Source organism: Trichosurus vulpecula, chromosome 3, assembly GCF_011100635.1.
Source record: "Trichosurus vulpecula isolate mTriVul1 chromosome 3, mTriVul1.pri, whole genome shotgun sequence".
NCBI classification, from domain to species: domain Eukaryota; kingdom Metazoa; phylum Chordata; class Mammalia; order Diprotodontia; family Phalangeridae; genus Trichosurus; species Trichosurus vulpecula.
In genome coordinates this window covers 227,888,506-227,912,355 of record NC_050575.1, presented here as the reverse complement: position 1 = coordinate 227,912,355, position 23,850 = coordinate 227,888,506, and the positions used below count along the sequence as shown (strand labels likewise).

At 35.4% G+C, this 23,850-nt stretch overlaps 1 protein-coding gene across 1 annotated transcript in view; it reads right to left on the bottom strand.

The window, feature by feature from the left end:
- CDH13 (cadherin 13) overlaps window positions 1-23,850 on the bottom strand; it is a 1,345,123-nt gene that overhangs the window by 112,991 nt on the left and 1,208,282 nt on the right. The window contains exon 9 of the mRNA XM_036749176.1: window positions 1,169-1,351. Coding sequence (XP_036605071.1) covers window positions 1,169-1,351 — 183 coding nt within the window. The remainder of the gene's footprint in view (window positions 1-1,168; window positions 1,352-23,850) is intronic.

Genomic DNA, 23,850 nt, shown 5'->3' with positions numbered 1-23,850 from the left:
CAGATTGCTTGCTATCTTGGGGAGGGAGCATGGGGGAGGAAAAGGAGGGACGGAGAAAAATTTGGAGGTCAAAATCTGACAAAGATGAATATTGAAAACTATCTTTATGTGTAATTGGAAAAAAACAAAATACTCTTAAGCAAAATGAAAAAAAACCTAAGGCTAGCCTGGCTTATTTGGCTCCTCTAGCAAATGATTTTGTTGAAAAGTTAGTGAAAACTGAATTATTGACTGTTTACTATACGCTTATAAGTTTCCCTAAGATTGGTAAGGGGAGGAGGCAAGCAATTTATGTAAAAGATTGTTGTCAACTGTTGCAAGACTTTATATTTAAATCAATTAAGTGCAAGGAAACTCAGAAACTCAGACTGGGATTAAACTAAATTTGAAGAAGAAATATTATTTCAAATGGCATTTAATTTCTCTGTAATTCCTTTTCCAGATAAGAAACAGGCTCCTAGTTCATGATGTGAAAGATGGTATCTATTCTTTTAGGCATACTATAGGAATACATTCTTTGCAATGCAAGGCTTTCTGTTGATTGCACTCATGGATATTTTTCTGTTCTAACTACCTTCAATATCATGCCTGTTTTAGTGTGCATGATGTAGAATTGGATTCAAATCTGAGTCTGTAAACCATAGTACCGTAGATTTTAGTACTTAAAGGCACAATCATCAAGCTCAAGCTCCTCGTTTTTCATCCTAGGACAATGAGCACCAGAGAAGATAATTGAACTAAGTGCCTAAGGTTGTTGTTCTCATTGAGTCATCCATTCATATCTGACTCTTTGTGCTCCTGTGGACCATATCATTCATGGGATTTTCTTGGCAAAGGTATCCGAGTAGTGTGCCGTTTCCTCCTCTAGTGGATTAAAGCAAACAGAGGTTAAGTGACTAGCCCAGGGTCACACAGCTAGTAAGTGTTTGAGGCTGGATGTGAACTCAGGTCTTACCGACTCCAGGCCCAGGGCTCCATCCACTGAGCTACCTAGCTGCCTCCTGCATGAGGTTATAGAAGTAGTAAAAGGCAGAAGTAGGATTTAAATTCAGATCTTCTGCCTCTAACTTCTGCATCCTTTCCTCTAAACCACAATAGCTTTCCAATCTATTCTGGGTATCCTTCAGCTCCCACTAAAGAAGAAAAAGAGAAATAGAATCGTCCTTACTTTGACAACAGAAAGCATTCCCTCGTTGGTTTGGGGATTCGTATGTATTTCAAAACTCTGCCCTGGATTTCCATTGATAATAGTGTAGACAGCTCTCCAGGCTGCAGTAGTGGGGTCATCTTTATCTTCAACTGTTAAATTGACAATCACTCCCACAACTCCTTCGTTGACAGTGGCATGAAACTAAAACAAAGCAGAAAGTAATCGTTACCATACTGACTGAGCTGACTTGCCCAACAACATGTTTGTAATTTTGGAAGGAAAGTTATAGTTTTAGGAACCCTGAGATTTGCAGGCCATAATTAGCATCATTTTTATTGTCTTTTTTTCAGTACTTGGGAGCATAAAGTATTGTTTTAGTGCTTACCCTTGACATATTACAGGTGAATAGTAATGTGTTTGCAAATATTTCATAAACAGGTTATACCAATAAGCTTGGAAGAATAAAAAATAGCTGGGAATTTCAATTAACATGAAAGTGAATCTAGAGACGCTATGGAGATGTCAAAAAGACTGTTTGTTGAAAGAGAAGTAATTTGAGAAATGAGGTTTAAAAAGCCACAGTTGATTAATTGACTTGCAAATCATTAATCATAAACCTTAATCTTGATGCCTTGAGATGGAAAAGGGGAAAACTAATTTGTCTATCACTTCTCAGAGGAATCTGTGTAATTTGTTTCTTTTTTCATAAACAGTGTATTAAAAAATTCCTAGCATCTGTCTGCAAGACGGGAGACAACTAGGTAGAAGAAGAATGAAAAGGAAACCATGGTTCAAGCATTGTGTCTTTGGGACATAAGCGCACAAGTGAGTTTGCCATTCAGCTGATTAACATCCGTTAAAACACATTCTGTTCTCTCCAGAACTTCCATGGTTCTCTGACTGTCATCAGGTAACCTTGGACCTTGCTTCAATCACTAGGCAGGATTTTGTCCACCAGACCTGTTCATGTCATAATCACATGACTGCCTGCCAGTCTCCTGAGTGCTAACTCCAGGCTTTTAGTGCTGCTAGTCACCATTACCCTTCCCTTCCCCAGTTCACCATCTATAGCTACAGTACTTAATGTTTAAACATTAATTCAAATTCAACAATTTAAATAAAACCATGATTATCTGATTTAAAAAGATGGATATGTATTAGATATCCAACAGGGAAATATTGTAGAAGTGAAAACCTAGGGGAAACATGATGGCTGCTTTCAAGTATTTGAAGGGCTGTCACTTGGAAGAGGGATTTGACTTGTTCTGCTTTGCCCCAGAGAAAAACACTATAAGCAATGGGTAGAAGTTGAAGAAAAGCATATTTCATCTTAAGGTAAGAGGGGAAAATGAGAACAAAAACAAAAACAAAAACTTTTTTAACCACAAAAAGCATCTAAATCATTGCAAAGAGGCACCTCAAAAGCGAGTAGATTCCCTCTTACTACAAGTCTTCAAGCAAAGTCTGGATGACCACGGGTCAGAAAAGGAAGAAAAGGGATTCCTTTTAAAGTTACTATTGGACTATATTGCCTTTGAGGACTCTTTCAAACATGAGCTTCTATAATAAATAAAAATTCTATCTAGGCTATTCAAACTCACGATCTAGGAACTGCCAAGAAGGCATATGTCTGATCAGAGAGAACAGGTTGGTATAGAACATGAGGAGCAAAAGTAGAAATATAAAACAAACAAATGGGAACAATGAAACAAAAATCCCAAAGAAAGTAAGAAGGCAGGATCCCTTTTCTAGAGCCAGATCCAGGTACATTAATGGGATTTATAAGGAAAGTATACCCAGAAGGGACCATTTGGTCATCTCAAATATGAGCCATTATGTGCCCTGACAGTAGATAAGCTAAACATTTACAAACCTGAGCAAAGTGGACTCATTGCAAAACTAAGTTGATAACGTTCCTTGAATACATACAATGGCAAATTGCTAATGGTAATGCTAATGGTAATGCTAGACAATTAGCTGTCTCAGTATTTTAGATTTCCAGGGAAACCAGTACCTCTGGAGAAGTTAAAAAGTATATGGAAAACTGAAACACAAGAGCTTGACTTTGAAGGAACATATGAAGAGATGGTCTTTCTCCTTGCCACAGCAAACTCCTCCAAATGCATGAGACCTCATTCCATCCTATCTTTTTCAGCAGATTTCTTCCTCTATTATCTCCATTCTTTCACTGATCTTCAGACTTTCCCTATCTACTGGCTGCTTCTCTGTTACCTCTAAATACTCTTATGCCTCCTCTATCTTCAAAAAATGCTGAATTCATCCATTCATCCTCGTTGGCTACTTACCTATCTCTGTCCTCCATTTCATGTCTAAATTCTTTGAGAATGACATCTACAATTGGTGCCTTCGATTATTTTCCTCTTTCTCAATTCTCTTTCAGCTAGTTTCTGACCTCGTTATTCTACTGAAACTTCTAACTTCAAAGTTGTTAAAAATCTCCTGAATGCCAAATCTAACGGACTTTTCTCAATCCTCATCTTTGACAATGTAAATCATACTCTTCTCCTTTGTATGCTACTCTCTCTAGGTTTCTATGATATTGTTCTCTCCTGGTTCTTCTCCTGCCTATCTGACCACTCCTCAGTCTCCTTTGCTAGGTCTTTAAGCAGGTAATACCTGCAAAATATGGGTACCTCACAGACCTCTATCCTTAGCCCTCTTTATTTTTCCCTCTATATTGTTTCTCTTTATGCTCTCATCAGCTCCCATGGATTCAGCTATCATCTCTATTCTGATGATTATCAAATCTACTTGTTCATCCCTAACCTCTCTGCTGACTGCCAGTCTTTCTTCTCTAAATTCCTATTGGGCATTTTAAAAGAGATTTATTGTAGACACCTTAAATTAACATATCTAAAACCAAACATCTTTATTCTCCAAATCCTCTGCTGTTCTAAACCTCTCTATTACTGTTGAGGGTACTATAATCTTCTCAATCACCTGGTCATCTGAGTTGTACATGTCATGTTAGAATCTCTCTCACCCCTGTCATATCCAATCTGTTGCTCAATCCTATTGATTCTTACCTTCACAAAATTCCTTTTATATACCTCAATGTCAACCATAATACTACCACCACTATGGTGGTACAGACTCTCCTCATCTCACTCAGCAATTTTTGCAATAGTCTTAAAGTTGGGCTCTTTATCTCAAGCCTCTCCCCACTGCAGTCCATCTTCCACTTAGCTATCAGTAATCTTCCTGAAGTGCAATTTGGATGATGTTACCCTTCCCTTTCCATAAACTCCAGTGACTACTACCTTTACATCAAACAAATACCTGTTTGACTTTTAAAGCCCTCTAGAACACTACCATTTCCTACCATTTCAATCTTCTTACACATTACTCCCCTTCCATATACCTATGATTCAGTGACATAGCGTTCTTTCTGTTCCTCACATAAGACACTCCATAGCCTAAGTACTTTTTTCAGCGGCTATCTTCTATGCCTGGAACTGTCTACCTCCTCATCTTTGTCTCTTGGCTTCTTGCAAGTTTTAGCTAGTCTTTAAAAGAAACCCTTTTCTGGCATATTTAATGCTAACGCTTTCCACTTGAGATAAATATCTCAAACATTTATCTCAAAAACTTATTTCAAGTATGTCTTGTTTATACATAGTGGCTGTATGTTGTCTTACTCATTAGATTGTAAGCATTCTTCAAAAAGCATGTCTTTTTTTGTAATTTCATCTCTTAGGACAATGCCTAGCGCATAGGTGCTTAATAGATGCTTCTTGACTTGGACAATCCTTTCCAGCTATGTTTTGACCTATAGGTAATGATGATAACAAAGACAAAGACAACAAAAACCAGATGTGACATATGCATTCAGTTGATAAGATAGGGAAATCATTGGCTGGGCACCATAGCTTCATTTTGTAAAAGAGGGACTACATTTTATATATCTGGGAAATGCTTTTTCACTAAGATAAAACTAACAAGTCATGTTTGCTGACTCTAGAAATCTAATTAAAATAAATATGTGTTCTCTCTGTATTTCCTCCAATGCAATAACCTTAGCAATGTTTTAATCATGCAGACACATTCACCCTTAACCAAGTCATTTGAGTTCAGTGGAACTCACAGCCCCTACTACAAACAATGGATTAAGCTAAGAGATAGGGTATATGATGAACAACAAATTATCTCTATTCTTAAAGATCTTAAACTCTGGTAGGAGTTGGAGGAATGACATTATATAAACAACTATAATAAAAGAAAAAAATGCAAGAATGTGATACATAGAGATAAAAAGATCTTTCTTCCTGAACTGAATTTAGTTTCTAGTCTCCAGACATTAGTGTAGGTATTTATGTACATATGCTCATATGTACATTTGTGTGTATGAGTGTGTGTGTGTGTGTGTGTGTGTGTATGTGTGTGTGTGTGTACACATATTCTAATAGAGTTGTAGGACAAGTGCCAAAAGAGGCAGGAAGGAATAGAGGATCTCTTTAGGATTGAGACTAAATCAACTTCAGAAAATCAAAGAAAGATTCAGAGAGGAGATGGAATTAAAGATGTTTGGGATTTCAACAGGCAAAGATGCAGGAAAAGGCATTCAAAGTGATATAAATACACAGTAGGTGATTGAGGTAGGAACACAAATCTGGGGAAGAATAAATACTCTACTTTGACCAGATCAAGTCATAAATATGAAAGTAGTGAGAGACGGGTCTGGAAAAAGTAGGTTAGAGGAGATTTTGGAGGATTTTACAGATCCAGTTATAAGGGTTATAAGATCCAGTTATAAGATCCAGTTATAAGTACTTGGAAGGAAACGGAATGCCATTAAGATGTTTTGAACACTGTCATAGCATGACAAAATCAAAAACAAACAGATTTCCATCCCAGTGGATAATTTAGATTACCATGTGGCACAATGGATAAAGTGTTGGGCTTGGATTCGGAAGATCCAGTTCAAATCCTGCCTCAGAAAGCCACTAACTGTGACTCTGGACGAGGTATCTAGAATCTGTCAGCCTCGAATTCCTCATCTGTAAAATAAGCATGATAATAGTACCTATCTCGTGGGGTTATCATAAGGATCAAAAGAGATTTATATACATAAAATATAGCACTTTGTAAACTTCAAAGTGCTATATAAGGGCTAGCAATTATTATCCATTATGAAAGATATGGACAAGAGGAATGAGAAAGCTTGGTAATGTAACACTCTCCATTGCCTGGGGTAGTTACCATACTAATAATATCCTAAACTGACTGGACTATGATGACACACTTGGAATGGTTTTATATGAAAACACAGTGAATAAAGTGTTGGGCTTGGAATCAGGAAGCCTTGAGTTTAAATCTGGCCTCAGACACTTAGTAGCTGTGTGATCCTGTGCAATTTACTTAATCTCTGTCTGCCTTAGTTTTCTCAACTGTAAAACAGGGATAATAGCACTAACTTCCTAAGATTGTTGTGAGGATCAAGTGAGATAATATTTGTAAAACACTTAGCACAGTATTTAGCACTTAATAGACACTTAAATCCTTTCCTTCCTTCCTTCTTTCATTTCTCTGGTAGCATATGTGGCATGAATCATAAGGGAAGAAGATTAGAAACAAAGTGCCCACTTAGAATGCCATAGTCAGATGAGACATCGTGAAGGACTAGAATAGTACGCAGACAACAGAAGGGAAGAGTGGGGTTATTATGAGGGATGAATTGGCAGAACTTGGTAACTAAATATATGTTAAATTGGTCAATGGGAAAGAAGAGTCAGAGATAGCGTGGAGATTTCTAGTCTGGGTGACCAGGAGGCTGTTGGTACCTATCCTCCCTGAAGGAAGAAGAGGATTTCTTGTGGACTGTGATATGTTTGATTTGTAACATGTTGACTGGGAGGTACAGTATAACATCTCAGTTTAGAAATATAACAGCCATAGAGAAGGGTTGCTGTTTATTTATGTTTTACAGATAGGGGAGACCTGTGCTTTTTTGTTTTGTTTTGTTTTGTTTTAAGATGAGAAAGGAAGCAATCAGTGGAGAAGAAAAGAGTAATGATGATGAGGTGGGGAAAGGGGTTTATAGGAAAAAAAAGGAATAATAATCAGGAATAATATAACAGACTTCATGACGTGGATGCACTTCAGAAAGGATGAGTTTATACAAGATGATTGGCTCCAACTTTAATTTTTGTGATCTCAGTGAGGTGGAAACTCCTTTCTATGGTAAAGATAATACTCACCTATGCCTTCTCATCCTGTAAAACTCTTGTCCATGTCATCCTATAAATCGTGTACAGGGAGTCCACCCCATGTGCTAGCAGCCTTCCCCTAAACTTTCTGGCATGTGGATACCAGAAAAGCATGTGAGAAGCCCATCAGTTATCTTTTGTTTATAGCTCATTCCACAGAATGATTATAGTCTTTGTTAGTACCATTATCTGATTTATGCATAAGCTACAAAGCCTGTTCCTCACTTGTTATACATTTAGAGGCTTACTGTTGTTTAATTAAACTCACTTATTATATTGTTTCCATTCAACACTCTATGCAATTCAAAAATGAAAGAGACTAAAACATGTTAGATTAAGAATAAATGACAACACTTCACATTTCTATGGTAACTTCTACTCCATAATTTCAAAACACTGTATAAATAGTTACCATCCAACCACTTGAGGAAACATTTGCCATAATTTACTTTTCCCAATTGGCAAAAATCAAGCTATAAAGAATTAAAATGTCTTTTCTTTCTACCATTATGTTTGACAGCTCAAATGCTAGACACAAAATGAAACTCCTAAAAATTTATTGACTGACTCTTCTGTGGTCATTCTGAGGTCAGTTTATAGAGTACCGCCATATTGACCATTCCCAGTAGTTCCATTTCCCCTGCTACAATAATGTAGATGGATAACTATCATGGTCAATAATAAAGATGGGGAGATATAGATTTTCCAGTTAAGTTAATCACAGAATAATAGGATACTACATAAGCATATATATTCAGAATCTATACTTTTGTTCTCAAGTATACGGCTTAGGGTGAGTCCAGGCAAGAATGAAAGTGGTCAGGTCAGGAAGGTGAGACATTAAGGCCAAGGAAGAGAAGAACTAACATAAGGTAACTTATATAGGCCAGACTAATAAAAGATTTATTCAGCTTTGATGACCTACATGTCAGGGATACTTAAGAAAGGCATTTCAGGGTCATAGCAACCATTTTTCATGAATCCACAAAGGATGGAGAGGAAACTGAACTTTAATCAATAATGAATGTGACATCTGAATGTAAAATTTAAAAAAATGAAAAAGAATCTTGCGAACCTCAATTCTATTCATGAAAAAAGATGCAGAGAAAAATCATCAGTAAATTAATTTGCAAATATCTTCAAGAAAGCATGGTTTCATGAAGAACACATCTTATCAGGGACAAATCTAACCTATTTCCATGACAGGATAATAAGCCTAATAGATCAAGGGGGAAATGATGAGTGTAATCTATATTGGGCTTTAATTCTCTTCCATACAAAATTCTCATCTATAATTTTAGAAAATATTGTCTAGATTAGGGCAAGATGATTAATAGGTTGTAAAGTAAGACTTGTAAGGAAATATTCAAAGTGTTAGAATTATTTTACTTAGGAAATAAGTAGCTGAAGAATTACTTAATAATTGTGTATATATGAGGCCTTAACTCAAGAAAGGCTATACTCTGTGATCATAGAGGACAGAACAAAGGAGAAAAATCTATAGCTGCAGTAAGAGAGAAATGAGAAATACTAGATAGGGCACCATAATCCTCTGAAGGAATATTTTTTTTTAAAAAAATGGATGGTTTCCTATTACCTTCAGATTGCCAAGTTCGAGATTTGTAGAAGTTAACTGGCATATGGGATCTCTCATAACCTTCGTTAGTTCTATGATTGTCTTGTTCAGTAAGGAGTTTGGGAATTGCCTTTTGAGTGAAAGTCTGCTAACTAATATTTTCTTGTTTTAACAGATTTTACCTAGGTATATTTGTTTCAATCTGTTCACCTTCATTAAGATTATTCTGAAGTGGGGCAGACAGTGGAATGAGAACACAGAAACAACCAGAGTTAAAACAACTCAAGGAATAGCAAATCAACGTGAGAAAACGTGCCCAATTGATAATTGCTTTCCAAGATTCATTGAAATTCTGTACAAGACGATTCCCCATCAAGGGAAACCAATTATACTCTAGATCAGTTTTTATTAATCAGAGAAGCATTTGGATTGAAGGTATTGCATGTTTTTGCAATCCTGTTTGTTTTCTCTCCTAGATTCTGTGGGGATAGAAGATGATGAGATGAACAGGTTCACAGGAATCTCTGTCATGTGTATAAGTAAATGAGAAAAAAGATAATGTACATTATGTACACAGTGAATCAAAAATCATCTTATAGCCCTGCTCTTTTTATAGCCTTTTTCTTTTCATTTTCTTAGAATAATAGGCCTTGCCTCTGTATTTCTTTGAGAACAGGTACTTTAAAGATGCTAAATAATTATTTTTAGGAAAATATTCACTCCACGTCAACTCTTCTGGTTCTATGGGAGAAAACTGAACATTCCAAAGTTGCCATAAGGTAAGATTTTTGTAAAATATTGAGGGGAAAGTCAATGTTTTCCTATTTAGACCCAAGGAAGACATCCTTGTTCCATGGTAGCAAGTAACATATATTAACTTTGATCTAATCTCTTAAGTATGGGAATTCCTCATGGGAACTATGTACTTTCATACCATTATCTGGTGAAGTTTTTGCTCTTAATGAAGTCAGCAGCTAAGCATCTGTCATCCAAATGTCAAACCCTTATATTTACAGGTGAATCTGCTTAATTAATATCTAGAAAATGAACACATTAAAAGTTTCTTCCTCTTCCTTTCATCATAAGCTTTGTAGGAAGGAAAAAATGAAAGCATCTCAGAGTTTGAAAAGATTTAAGAAGCTATCTAATGCAATCTGTATCTGAATTGGTTTCCCCTCTGTGTATTAGTCTGTGTATTAATGAACCTAAAAAAACCCTCATCCTTTCTGTGAGTCCAGAAAAAGTCATATGTGGGTATTCATATTAATCATATAAATGCATATTGTCCAATGTATCCTTACTAGAAAGTCTTCCTGGGTTTTAGTGACGACTCTTTACTGTTGCTCCTCTTCCCTTTTCAGCCACCTCATCTCAGTTTTCTTTGCTGGGTGATCAGCATACATCCATGCTCTACCCTCTAATTGTTGTCCCCACAGCTCTAACCTGGGTCCTCTTCTTTTCTCTCCCCAGATGATCCTTTCAGTCCCCACAACTTCAATTATTAATCTTATGTAGAAAATTTTGAGATTTATACACTCAGTCCACCTCTCCCTCCCTACGTCCAGTCCTGTATCATCAGCTGCCTATTGGACATTCCCATATTATATAAGCATCCCAAATTTAAAACATCCCCAAAATAACTCACTTTCTCTCATCCAAAACTCCACCTTAAGATGATATTTCTTCTTAATGTTCTGCCACCTTTGCAGTCACCTACCCTCAACCTCCATAACTAAGCAGTTGCCTATAGAATCTTGTCAATTCTATGTCCTCAACATTTATTGCTGAAATTTCCTTCTTTCTATTCTCACCACTACAATCATAGTTCAGGGTCTGTTCACTTCTCACTGAAAGTATTGGAATTCCCCCCCCCCCACTTAATTGCCCTGGCACTCATCTGTTTCTTTGTTTCTTTGTTCTATTAAGTGGAATATATATTTTTGTAACCAATACACAATGAGCACAGTGAGATTTCAATAAACATTAAGCTCCTACTATGTAGCAGGCATTGTGCTCAGTAAGCACTGTGAAAGTTTCAGAGTTCATCTTGCACAATGATGAGTTCCTGGAAATCATTGAGCTCAGGAAAGTAGCTCAATGGGAAATGGTGAGGTGAGATGCTTAAGGGTGTGCTTCTCAAATTGAAGATCTTGGAGGGATTCCCAGATGTCTGCTCCCCACCCTACTTGAGAGAGAGGCTTCAAGGATAGGAGTGCTTAGGTTAGTTCAGAGTTAATTTCATCTTGCTGAAAGAGGAGTTTCTGGAGATCATCAAGTCCATGAAAATAGCTGAGTTAGAAATGAAGATCTTATATTCCCTATATTTTTCAGTCAATTGTGAGATGTTAAAGATATGATCCATTGTTGAATATTATTTGTAAAGTTTGCATGTTTCACATTAATGCCCTCTTTACTGAGGATCTCTTCAAATTGTCTATAAATGACCCACACAAATTTTTTGTACAGATGGGAATGTAGGTATATAGATTGTAATTGATAGACATTTTCTCGGTCACATTCTTTTGATATTAATAAGGTGTGAGTTTTTGTCTTTTTTTCTCCACAACTTGGTATTCTCCCCTCCATTTGGTATCTTGCAAACTGGTACCTCAATGCCTTCACAATTTTATCAGAGCATAATCTCCTCTCTATTTAATCAATTCAGTCTGCTTTACCTATCTTTGGTCTCAGGGCAATTTCTACATCCTCTGTAATCACCTAGTCATTGGGGCATCAAGGATGAAATGTTCTGCTATCCTTGTGGGAGAAGATTTTTATTTTCTTTTACAAATATTTTCCCTTTTTATCATTTGTTTGTTGTCCTTTTTCTGTTTTTATCCTCGAATATCCTTAAGATACTTAGATATCTTACAACAAATTCTTCTGCTTCTCTATACTTTTTGTGACAATACTTCACATAATCATCAATCAGTCATCATTCTTTTCAAGATTTTATGGATGAGTTTATGTCCTAATCTAATGTTGCCTTTGGCAGTCACTTTTCTCAGTTTGTCAAGTAAGTCAAATATTTGCTAACTAAGGCACTTTGAGGACTCTTCTGTTTTCCTTGTATCATTTAATTTACATTGGTTCCATTTATGGATGAACCATTATAATCGGTGTCAATGTCATTTCTTTTGCCCATTTCCCATTTTTGTTTTTCAATAGTTTGTTTAAATAATCTATGGTTCAGTTTTCTGAAGTATAAGCCATATTTTTCCCTCACATTTTTTCTTCTTGTTTACCATAAATTTTTATCTTGGCTCTGAAAATCTTAAAATTTCAGAGAGCTGAATCATAGTCATCCCCAAGATTCAAAATAAGATTTTTCAAGTCATTTAAAATTTAGTCAATTTTATTCTTTGTAGTGTTATTTGGTGCTTACCGGGTCCAATTTCTACCACTTCTTGTAAAACAAACAAACAAACAAACCAAAAACATGTCTATGATGGGAAGAGAAAGGGGGAAAGATAGAAGAAGAGAAGAGAGAGAGTATGAGAGAGAAAGAAATGGAAAGAGTTAGAATGAAAGAGAGAGAGAGAGAGAGAGAGAGAGAGAGAGAGAGAGAGAGAGGCAGAGCAAGAGAGGAGAGAGAGACAGAGAGAATCACAGAGACAGAGACAGGGAGAGACAGAGAGAAAGAAATAGAGGGAGAGAGAGACAGGGAAAGAGAGACAGAGGGAGAGAGAGAGAGAGAGAGAGAGAGAGAGAGAGAGAGACAGAGAAAGAGATAGAGACAGAGAAATATTAAGGCTATTTGCTGTAGAGTAGTAATGAAAACTACAACTACAAGTCTAATGCTAAACTGGCTTCGATCTACATATGGGGTCAAATAACTTGCAATGTTTGTCATTCAAACCCTATAACAATGATCAATGAACATGGAAGCTACCACTTGTGCACAATTAAGATGACACCATACGAACCAACCAACTGGGTATCATTGTCTCTTATAGTCAAACTTACACCTTGGTTCCCAATTCTTTTCCTTAACAGATCAGATCTACTGTTGATATTCATTCTGTTTTGTCTTATCTACATTATTAGAGATCCCTTCAAGGCACTTGTTTTATGGATGAGCTCGTTCTGGGCACAAGGATAAAAGGGGAGTACTAAAATGCCACAGAATCATGGGAAATGGAATCAGATTTTTCCATATTAAATTCAAAAAACAGAACTAAACTAAGCCAAAAAAAATTCTAAAGATTATTTATTATTAAAATAATTGATTTATCCCCTAGCCTATATTTCAAGTGTATTATATAGATATGTTAAAAGGGGGTTACATTGCTTTGGGTGCTTGCTGCAATGATGTAGATTGCAAACTCTTTAAAACTTGTTAGACATTCTTCATGACTTCAGCCTGTGGCCAGACAGGTGATGAACTCCTCTGAGTGTAGCTAACTTAATCCTCTGATGAGAGACAGAAATCTGTATATTTTACCTATATGATTTTAAAAGAAATAGTAAATGATAATTTCATAAAAACTTTTTTTTCCTTTTTACTCTGCTTTCTTCTTGATATTTCCTAGCCTCTGGCTTTGTGAAACAGACAATGTCTATATATGCACAATTATATATGACACAACCAAGGTGTTTACTAATTTTGTCAGTCGTGGTGGTCTACAACATTTCCTGAGAGATGATGATCTAGAGATGTTATTACTGCCCATTACTTAGAAAACTATCTTAATGTGCCTTAGAAAAATGGCTAAGTCAGTCTTTCAGATCTGCTTAATTCTACTGAATGTAAAAGCTGAATCATATTTAAAAGTGAAAGACTTAAGGCTGTAATAGATGATTAAATGTTATTAGGAAGAATACAGACTTCAGATAAAAGTTCAGAATGAGGCAGAATAAATTCATTTCCAATCAAGGAACAAACTGTTGATATTAGTTATTGAGCTATAGTTACAATGGAAAGCACTCCGTCTAAAAACCTCACTATGCTACAATGAAAATTTCATAATGCCTACAGGCCCTTCAAGGGATTACGTAAATAATAGGTCCATCAAGCCACATCCCACGTTTCCATAGAACATTTCTGTACCTTAACTCTCAAGTGATATTCTTATTGGAATACAGGAATATAGTACAGCTATCTCTAGCACCACCACAGTCATTGAAGAATACATTCTAGATACCCCCCACCTCCAGTGAAAATATCTTTGAAAATTGACTTCTGAAGAGAAAGGGAAAAAAAGCAAATCCTTTTAAAGATAGATGTTGAAGTGGTTGGTAAGCTTCTGGCCTGGCTAACGCACAATTTTATATAATATAAATTATATCTGAAGATAGACTGTGTCTTACATATGATTCTAGCTCACATTTCTACAATGACATGATTTATAAGTGCTTTGCCTACAGCCACTCAGGGAGCTAGGTAATATAAATAGTATCACTTCCATTTTATAGATAAAGATAAATAAACCAAAGTCCAGAGAGCTAAAAGTTATTTACTCAAGACTGGACATCTGGTGAGTGGCAAGGCAGGTTTTGCAACTAAATTCAGTATTTAATTTGATTTGTTTTACCACACCACACTATCATTTCTATGGTACTTACTTAGTAAATTGATATTGTCAAATTGTTTCAGTCATTTCATACTCTCTGTGCTGGAGTGGTTTGCCATTTCCTTCTCCAGCTCATTTTACAGACAAGGAACTGAAGCAAATAGAGTAAAGGGTCTTGTCCAGAGTAAACTAGCTTTTGAGTGTCTGAGGTCAGATTTGAACTCAGGTCCTTCTGATTCCAGGGCCAGCACTCTATCCACTGTATCACCTAGCTATCTTGTATAAGAAATACTTAAATGATATTTCTTTCAGCTGGCACAGTAAATAGAGCGCTGGCCCTGAAGTCAGAAGGACCTGAGTTCAAATGTGACCTCAAGACACTTGACACTTACTACCTATGTGACCTTGGGCAAATCACTTAACCCCAATTGCCTTGCCTTGCCACCACTAAAAACAAAACAAAACAGAAGTAATTTTGTATATATTACTACATCGGGAACAGACAGGATATACAGGCATTGAGTTGGCATCAGAGTTGACTAGGATTTTAAGAGTAATTTCCCAAATTGTCAAAGCTTTTTAAATGACTCTCAGCTCACAATGAAAGACGCATCTTTTTTTAATAGAAATAATGTACTAGCGGCATGTATGGAAGCAAGGCATGAAACATAACAAATCAACAAAGAATTAAAAGTTAATTTCACATAGAGCACAATGGGGTGGTACATGTTACGTGTGAACATCATTGATCTAATGAAGAGTCATGAAGAAGATCAGGAGTTAAAGACATCAAGATGATAGGAGGAAAAATGATCTCGCCACTTGGGAAGGGTAAGAGATAATAGGTAGAAGGACAGGGTGCTATTATGATGTCAGGAGGAAGGGAAGAAGACCTCTAGCAAGATGACCCTCTAGCCATTGTATGGGTAGCTATGGACAAGAGTTGCACAAGGTAGGCAGGCATGAATGGATCAGGATCTGTATCAGCAAAGGAAACTTACAAATCAATAAGATCACAGATCCACTTGAATGTTCGAGTGTAAATTTATAATTATTGTTTGCTAAATCAAAGTGAAAATAATTTATGCTAGAGAGGAAATTCAAAGATTACTTACAAAGGAGTCACTACTTTTTACAATGTTCACGTTTCTGCCTTGGTGTCGAGAATTAAAAGGAAGAAAAAGGGGGAAGTGGGTCAGTACAGTTGGCAGAGGAAGAGAAAAATCAGGTAGCTGGAGCTCCTTCCAGGAAGTCTTCTAATAAGAAAATAAAAGAGACAAGAAAGAATCATTCCAGCCCAGATAAGCTGGTTCCCAGATCATTAGGAGACAAAAGTGATTTCTCTCTTCCCCCTAACTGGTAGAAGCTGCCTCTGTAAGACCTAGAGACTGTTGGAGCCCTTAGACTCTGCATTTAGGTGGAGAGAGATGAGATAGGCTAGGTACAGCATAAAAAACAGTATGTCCAACGTATTTTCCTGATAATTAATTTACCAAGAGGACATAGTAACAATGTTAGCCCCTCAAATATTTAGATAACTCTGGAGAGCTTCCTGCTACTGACATAGCTCATGTCACTAACATTGAAAATTTATAGTAAATGAGTAAAGATGATGGAATGTATTTTCCCATAATTAAGTGCAGTATGTAATGCATGTGATTATCATGGAGAACCCCCCCCCCCCAAAAGAAAGGCCAGGATTAATTTTCTAGTTAGTCATAGCTAAGATTTTTAACTCAATTCTTTCTGCCTAGGCATAGAGGAGGAGGAGAAAGGGAGCTCTTCCAACCTGCTCCAACATTCTCATCATGTATAAACCTGGACAACATTCTCCATAAGAATTACTCCCCCAGAGCCAAAAGCTACTTACTTGTCAAATATTCGCAGCACTTTCATGGTTCAGAGCAAAGCAATAGCCCAAGGTATGAGTCAGCCTTGTTCAGGGTTACAGTGTGTGTGGGGGAGGGGGGCATTCTTCTACTGACCACTGAGGAGCCTACCTGCTTGATAATGTCAACCTTGTAAGGTAGCTGCTGTTATTATTATTCCTCATTTTACAGATAGAGAGACTTTTCTCAGGGTCACAGAAAAAGTAATCTGAATCAGTATTCAAACTCAGATCTCCCTAATGCCAAATCCAGTGCTCTATATACTAATTCAGGTTTCTCATAATAAGTTATTTTTCTTAATTTTAACATGTTTTATATATTGATTGTTTATGACACCTGAAAACCCCCAGATCCCTAGAAACTGTATATATTATATATATAATATACATTTAATATATATTATATATAATATATATATACACATATATATCTGTGTGTGTATCTATCTATATATCTATATCTATATATTTGGGGTGTGAAAAAGCATAGCAATGACAGTAGAAGTTGTCTTAAATTTTCAAAGGCCTATTTGTGGATATATTCTGAATAAGAAAAAAAAATTTCTCTTTTTCTTTCTTGTTCTTCTCCTTTACTTCCTCTTTCTGCAAGAGAGGATGAGACCTGGTCATAATTCCAGGATCAACAGGAGAATGCTAATGGCTATAGAGGAACAAGGTCTGTTCTTGGGTAAAGACAAGAGAACAGTCCGAAAGAGCTCTGCCATACCTCTCCTTACCACCCGGGGAGCACCAACAATTTATAGATACCCCAGAACTACCTCTGAAAACAGCAGAAAAAAATTAATCCTGGGGCAATGCCCCTGCAACCATAGAAGCAGTGCCCAATGTTAACATAAAATTAAAAGTCAAAAAATGGTCTAGAAAATGAGGAAATAACACAAAAAAAGAATTTTATCATAAAAAGTTACTACCATGATAGGGAAGATCAAGAAACAAAACCCAGAAGAAGACAACAATGTCAAAAGAGCTACAAGTAAAGCCTCAAGGGGGAAAAAAGTGAATTAGACTCAAGATAAAAAGTGATACCTGGTAGAACTCAAAATGGATTTTAAAAATCAAATAGGAGAAGTGGAGGGCATATTGGGAAAAAGAAATGAGAGCAATACAAGAAAATCATGAAAATAAAGTCAACAGCTTGTTAAAAGAAACACAAAAATACTGGAGAAAGTAACACTTTAAAAAAAGAGAATTGGTCAAATGATAAAAAGCCTCAAAAATCTACTGAGGGAAAAACAAACAAACTCTTTAAAAATGAAAATTGGCCAGATTTTTTAAAAAGAGAGAGAGAGTACAAAAACTCAATGAAAAAAAAATAAATTTTAAAAAATTAGAATTGGGTAATTGGTAGCTAATGATTCCATGAGACATCAAGAAACAATAAAACAAAGCCAAAGGAATGAAAAAAAAACAAAAACAGAAGAAAGTGTGAAATATTTCATTGGAAAAATAGCTGACCTGGAATACAGATTGAGGAGAGATAATTTAAAAATTATTGGACAATCTGAAAGCCACGATTAAAGAAAAAGAGCTGAGATATCATATTTCAAGAAATTATCAAGAAAAACTGCCAGAAACAAAAAGCAAAAGAGAAATTGAAAGAATATATTAATCACTTCCTGAAAGAGATCACAAAATATAAATTCCAAGAAATAATATAGACAAATTTCAAAGCTCCCAGGTAAAGGGGAAAATATTGCAAGCAGCCAGAAAGAAACAATTCAGATGTCATGGAGCCACAGTCAGGATTACACAAGATTTAGCAGCTTCTATATTGAATATGATATTCTAGAAAGCAAAGGAACTAGGACGACAGGGGGGGGGGGGAGTGGATATTTAATGTAATAGAGGACTTTAAAGCATTTCCAATGAAAAGAACAGAGCTAAATTTAAAATGAGACTTTCAAGTACAAGCATGACTCAAAAGAAGCAGAAAAAGGTAAACAGGAAAGAGAAATCATAAAGGATTCTATTAGATTAAACTGTTTACATTCTTGTATGAGAAGATGAAACTGGTAACTCCTAAGGACTTTTATCATTATAAGGGCAGTTAGAAGGAGTATACATAGACAGAGAGCATGGGTGTGAGTTGACTATGATGGGTTGATTAAAAAAAAATAATTACGGAATGAGAAAGGGTGATGCAGAGGGAGAAATGAGAAGGAAAAGGAAGAATGGGAAAAATTATATAAAATAAGAGGCATGAAAGGAAGAAATTTTGCATTGGACAGAAACATGGAGTGGAGGTGCAGGCAACACTAAATATTATGCCCAAAATAATTGGCTCAAAGAGCGAATAACATACACACTCATTTAGGTAAATAAATCTATTTTACCCTAGAGGGAAGAAGGAGGGGAAGGACATGGAAAGTGATAGAAGGGAAGGCAGATTAAGGTAGGCCATGTTCAGAAACAAAACCAGACTTTTGCGTAAAGATAGAGAGAGGGTATACATGCATGCATGTGAGAGAGAGAGAGAGAGACAGACAGAGAGAGAGAGAGAGAGAGAGGAACATTAGTAATCATAACTGTGAATATGAATGAGTGAACTCACCCATAAAATGGAAGCCAATAGCAGAATGGATTTTTTTAAATGTTTACAAAAAACACCCTTAAACGGAAAGATATAGAATATAAAGATGGTAGAATCTGTTATGTTTCAGTTGAGATTTAAAAAATGGGTAGCAATCATGATTTCAGACAAGGCAAAAGCAAAATTAGACCGTTTTTAAAGAGATAAGTAGGGAAATTTCATTTTGTTAAAGTTATCATAGATTATGAAATAATGCCAAATAGTATAGCATCCAAATTCTTAAAGGAAAATTTAAATGAGCTATGAGAAGAAATAGTAAAACTATACTAGAGGAGAACTTAAACTTTCCCTTGTCCAAACTAGATAAATCTAACCGTAAAATAAATAAGTTAAAAAGATGAATAGAATTTTTTTAAAAGATAGATATGATTTACCTCTAGAGAAAATTAAATGAGAATAGAAAGGATCATACATTTTCTCAGTGGTTTATGGCACTTTCACAAAATTTCATCATGTATTACAGGCATAAATACCTCACAAACAAATGCAGAGAATTAGAAATATTAAATATGTCCTGTTCAGACCATAATGCAATAAAAGTGCACTCAGTAAAAAAACTGTGGATGTAGATTAAAAAAATATTTTGCCCAATTATATGCCAATAAAGTTAATAATCTAAGTAAAATGGATGAATATTTACAGAAATATAAATTGCCCTGATTAAGACAGGAAGAAATATAATACTTAAATCATTCTGTCTTAGAAAAAGAAATTTTGCCAGCCATAAATGAACTCCTAAGGAAAAAAAAGGACATCCCCAGGACCAGATCGATTCAAGTAATTCTACCAAACGTTTAAAGAACAATTAATTCCAATACTATATAAACTATTTGGAAAAATAGGGAAAGAAGGAGTCCTACTAAATTCCTTTTGTGACACAAATATGGTGTTCATACAGGGAGAGCAAAAACAGAGAACAAAAACTATAGACACATTTCCCTAATTAATATTGATACCAATTTTTAAAATAAAATACTAGCAATGAGATTACCCCAATCTATCACAAAATCATATACTATGACCAGGTGGGATTTATACCAGGAATGCAAGGCGAGTTCAATATTAGGAAAAGTATGAGCTTAACTACCATATCAACAATAAAACCAACAGAAATCGTATGATTATTTCAATATATGCAGAAAAGATTGTTGATAAATTATAATAATCATCCCTACTAAAACCTCTAGAAAGCATAGGAATAAATGGAGCTTTCCTTAAAATGATAAGTAGTATCAATCAAAAACCTTCAGCAAGCATTATTTGTAATGAGGATAAGTTAGAAGGCTTCCCAATAAGATCAAAATTGAAGCAAGGATGCCCATTATCACCACTATTATTCAATATTATAATAAAAATGCTAGTTACAGCAATAAAAGAAAAAAAATACATGGAAGGAATTAGAATAGGAAATGGAGAAACAATACTGTCGCTCTTCACAAAAAGTATGATGGTACACCTGGAGAATCTCAGAAATCAACTAAAAAGCTAGCTGAAATAATAACTTCAAGAAATGTGCAGGATATAAAATAATCCACATAAATCATCAGATTTTCTATATATTACCAACAAAGTCTAGCAGTGAGAGATAAAAAGAGAAATTTCATTTAAAATAATGTTAGACAATAAGAAATACTTGGGAGTTTACCTGCTAAGATAAACCTAGGAATCATATGAACACAATTACAAAACACTTTTCACACAAATAAAGACAGATATAAGTAACTGGAGACAAAGTAAATATAATAAAATAATAATTTTACCTAAATTAATTTAATTACCAGAAAATAACTGTATACAACTAGGAAAAATAATAACAAAATTCATTTGGAAGAACAAAGGATCAAGAATATCAAGGGAATTAATGGGAAAAAAAGTGTGAAGGAAGCTGGGCTACCAGTACCAGATCTCAAACTGTACCACAAAGTAGTAATCATCAAAACAATCAGGTACTGGTTAGAAACAGTGTTGGATCAGGGGATAAAGTAGGTAGACAATGCACAGCAGTAAAGGACCATAGTAATCCCACATTTGATATACCCAAAGATCCAAGCTTTTGGCAAGAACTCACTATTTTACAAAAATTGGGAAAACTGGAAAGCAGTTTGGCAGAAACTATTATGGAAAAACTTTACCAGTAAGATATATTGATAAAGAAAAAATTTATAAGAGATAGAGAGCTTTATGGGATGTAAAGTGTACAATTTTGATTACATTACATTTAAAAAAAAAGATTTTGCACAAACAAAACCAATGCAGCCTAGATTAGAAGGAAAGCAGGAAATGGGGAAATATTACAGCAAGTTTCTCTGATATAGGCCTCATTTCCCAAGTATGTAGATATAAATAAACATGAGTCATATTTATAAAAAATGATTCATTTTTTAATTGATAAATGGTTAAAGAATATGAACAGGCAGCTTTCAGAAGAAGAAATCAAAGCTATCTATAGTCATACAAAATGTTCTATACCACTATTGATTATAAAAATTCAAATTAAAATAACTCTGAGGTACCACTTCATACCTATCAGACTGGCCAGTAAGACAGAAAAAGAAAATGCCAAATGTTAGAATTGATGTAGGGAAATTGGGGCATTAATGCACTGTTAGTGGAGTTGTGAACTGCTCCAACCATTCTGGAGAGCAATTTGGAACTACACCCAAAGATCTGTAAAACTGTGCATACCTATTGACTTAGCAATATAACTACTAGGTCTTTATCCCAATGAGATTATTGGAAAAGGAAGAAGACCTTTATGTGCAAAATATTAATAGCAGTTCTTTTATGGTGACAAAGAATTGAATATTTAGAGGATGTCCATCAATTGGGGAATGGACAAATAAGTTGTGGCATATGATTATGAGGGAATACTATTGTGCTATAAGACAGAATGTGCATTATGGTTTCAGAAAAATAATAATAATAATAATAATAAACATGGAAAGTCTTACATAAACTGATGCAAAGTGAAATGACCAGAACCAGGGGAACATTGTACAGGGTAATAGGAATATTGTATGATGATCAACTGTGAATGACTAAGCTATTCTTAGCAATATAATGATCCAAGACAACTCTGAAGGACATAATGAAAAAATGCTATCCTCTTCCAGAGAAAGAACCAATACGTCCTGAATGAAGATAGGAAAATATTTTTTTTTAACTTCATTTTTCTTGGGTTTTTTTTGTGTTTTCTTTTGTAACATGGCTAATACAAAAATGTTTTTCATGACTGCACATGCATAATTGTTAGCAAGTTATTTGACTTCTCAAGGAGGAAGGAAGGTAGGGAGAGAAAGAATTTGGAACTCAAAATTTAAAAATAAAGAATGTTTAAAATGGTTTTACATGTAATTGAGAAAAATGAGATAAGAGATCCTTTAAAGAAATTATATGTGGAATATGAAAAATTTTACAAAAGAATAAACTATGTAGAGGTTAAAGAGCATGTGGTTTAGGTATTATCAACAAAAATGTCTTGATAAGAAAAGATTATTAAATGAACATAGAAAGGAGTAGATTAATTTGCAAGTAAAACAGAAATAGTAGGCAAGTGTGAAAAAAGGCAGATAGCCATAGAATTAATAAGGGTTAGATGTAATTTTGTGACCAAGAAGTTTAAAATGAGGCTTGTATTAAAAGCTACATTGGAAGAAAAGTGTAGGCATGTGACAATAGAAAATATTGATGCAGAAAGACAAAAAGGAGGTCAATCCTATTGTGTTGCTGCTAAAATCAGAGGTTGTGACCCAAGAAGAAAAGCTACATGTAACCTTATATCACTAATGACTTCTCTGATTATGTCTAAGCTGCTCCTTCTATGAACCTCTGTTTTCCCATATTTAAAATGTTAGTGGGTAGATAGGATGGACTCAAAGTCCCTTCCAACTCTGACCCTTGATGTGCTAAGGTACCCCCTAAATAATATCCTACAACTCTAGAATGATTAAAACTTTTAATGCTATTTAAGTTAAATATGAGGTAACATCCAGACCAGGCTTTTTCCATGTCTCATTCAATCATCCCCCTAAAATATTCTGGGTTCCAAACCCATCTCCTGCTCTAATTAAAATGAACTCTAGTGCTATTTCCATAGATCTTAGCACACCTACACCATGGTCTTTCTCCTTACCTAGCAACTTGTACCTTGACCATTCTTGCTCCAAATGTCATGCCTTTGTCCATATCTGGAGATCCTGAGAATAGGGAATGTAGACCTAGAGTTCTTTTTCTGAAAGAGATACTTATGAGGATGACTCTAAAGTTGCTAAATAGGTAACTGGAAGAATGCTTATGCGCTAGTTACAGTTCTAGATAATAGAGACAGAACATGAATAAGTGCTGGGCTTAAGACTTATTTAATCAGAATAGAGAACTCTCTGGATGAGGAAAGTGCCCATGCATGTCAGCATCTTCTTTGCAACTGAGATTCCTGTAGAGTTTCCTAGAGCACTGAGACCTTAAATGACTTGCCCAGGGCCATACAACCAGGACGTGTTAGAGATAGGTCTTGAACCCAGTTCTTCTTGATTTCAAAATCAGAATTTTATCCACTACAAGATGCTAGGGATACAAAGACAAAAACAAAGTAGTCCCTCCCCTTGAGCAATTTACATTCTATTAGGGTGCAGAGGACGGGGAGTGTAAATCATATACACAAGTAGGAGAATGCAAGGAAATTTGAGGAGGGAAAGAGCACTAACAAACTGAGGGAACAGACAAGACTGTACCTAGGAGGTAGCTTGAGAGCTGATCCTTGAAGGACTTGAAAGATTCTAAGATGCTGATAGGAAGAGGACATACTGAACTGTTTCCAATTGTGAGCATCTTGTTAAGAGGGATGATCTTTTGCCTCTTTTTGTATCCTCAGCACTTTGTACAGTGC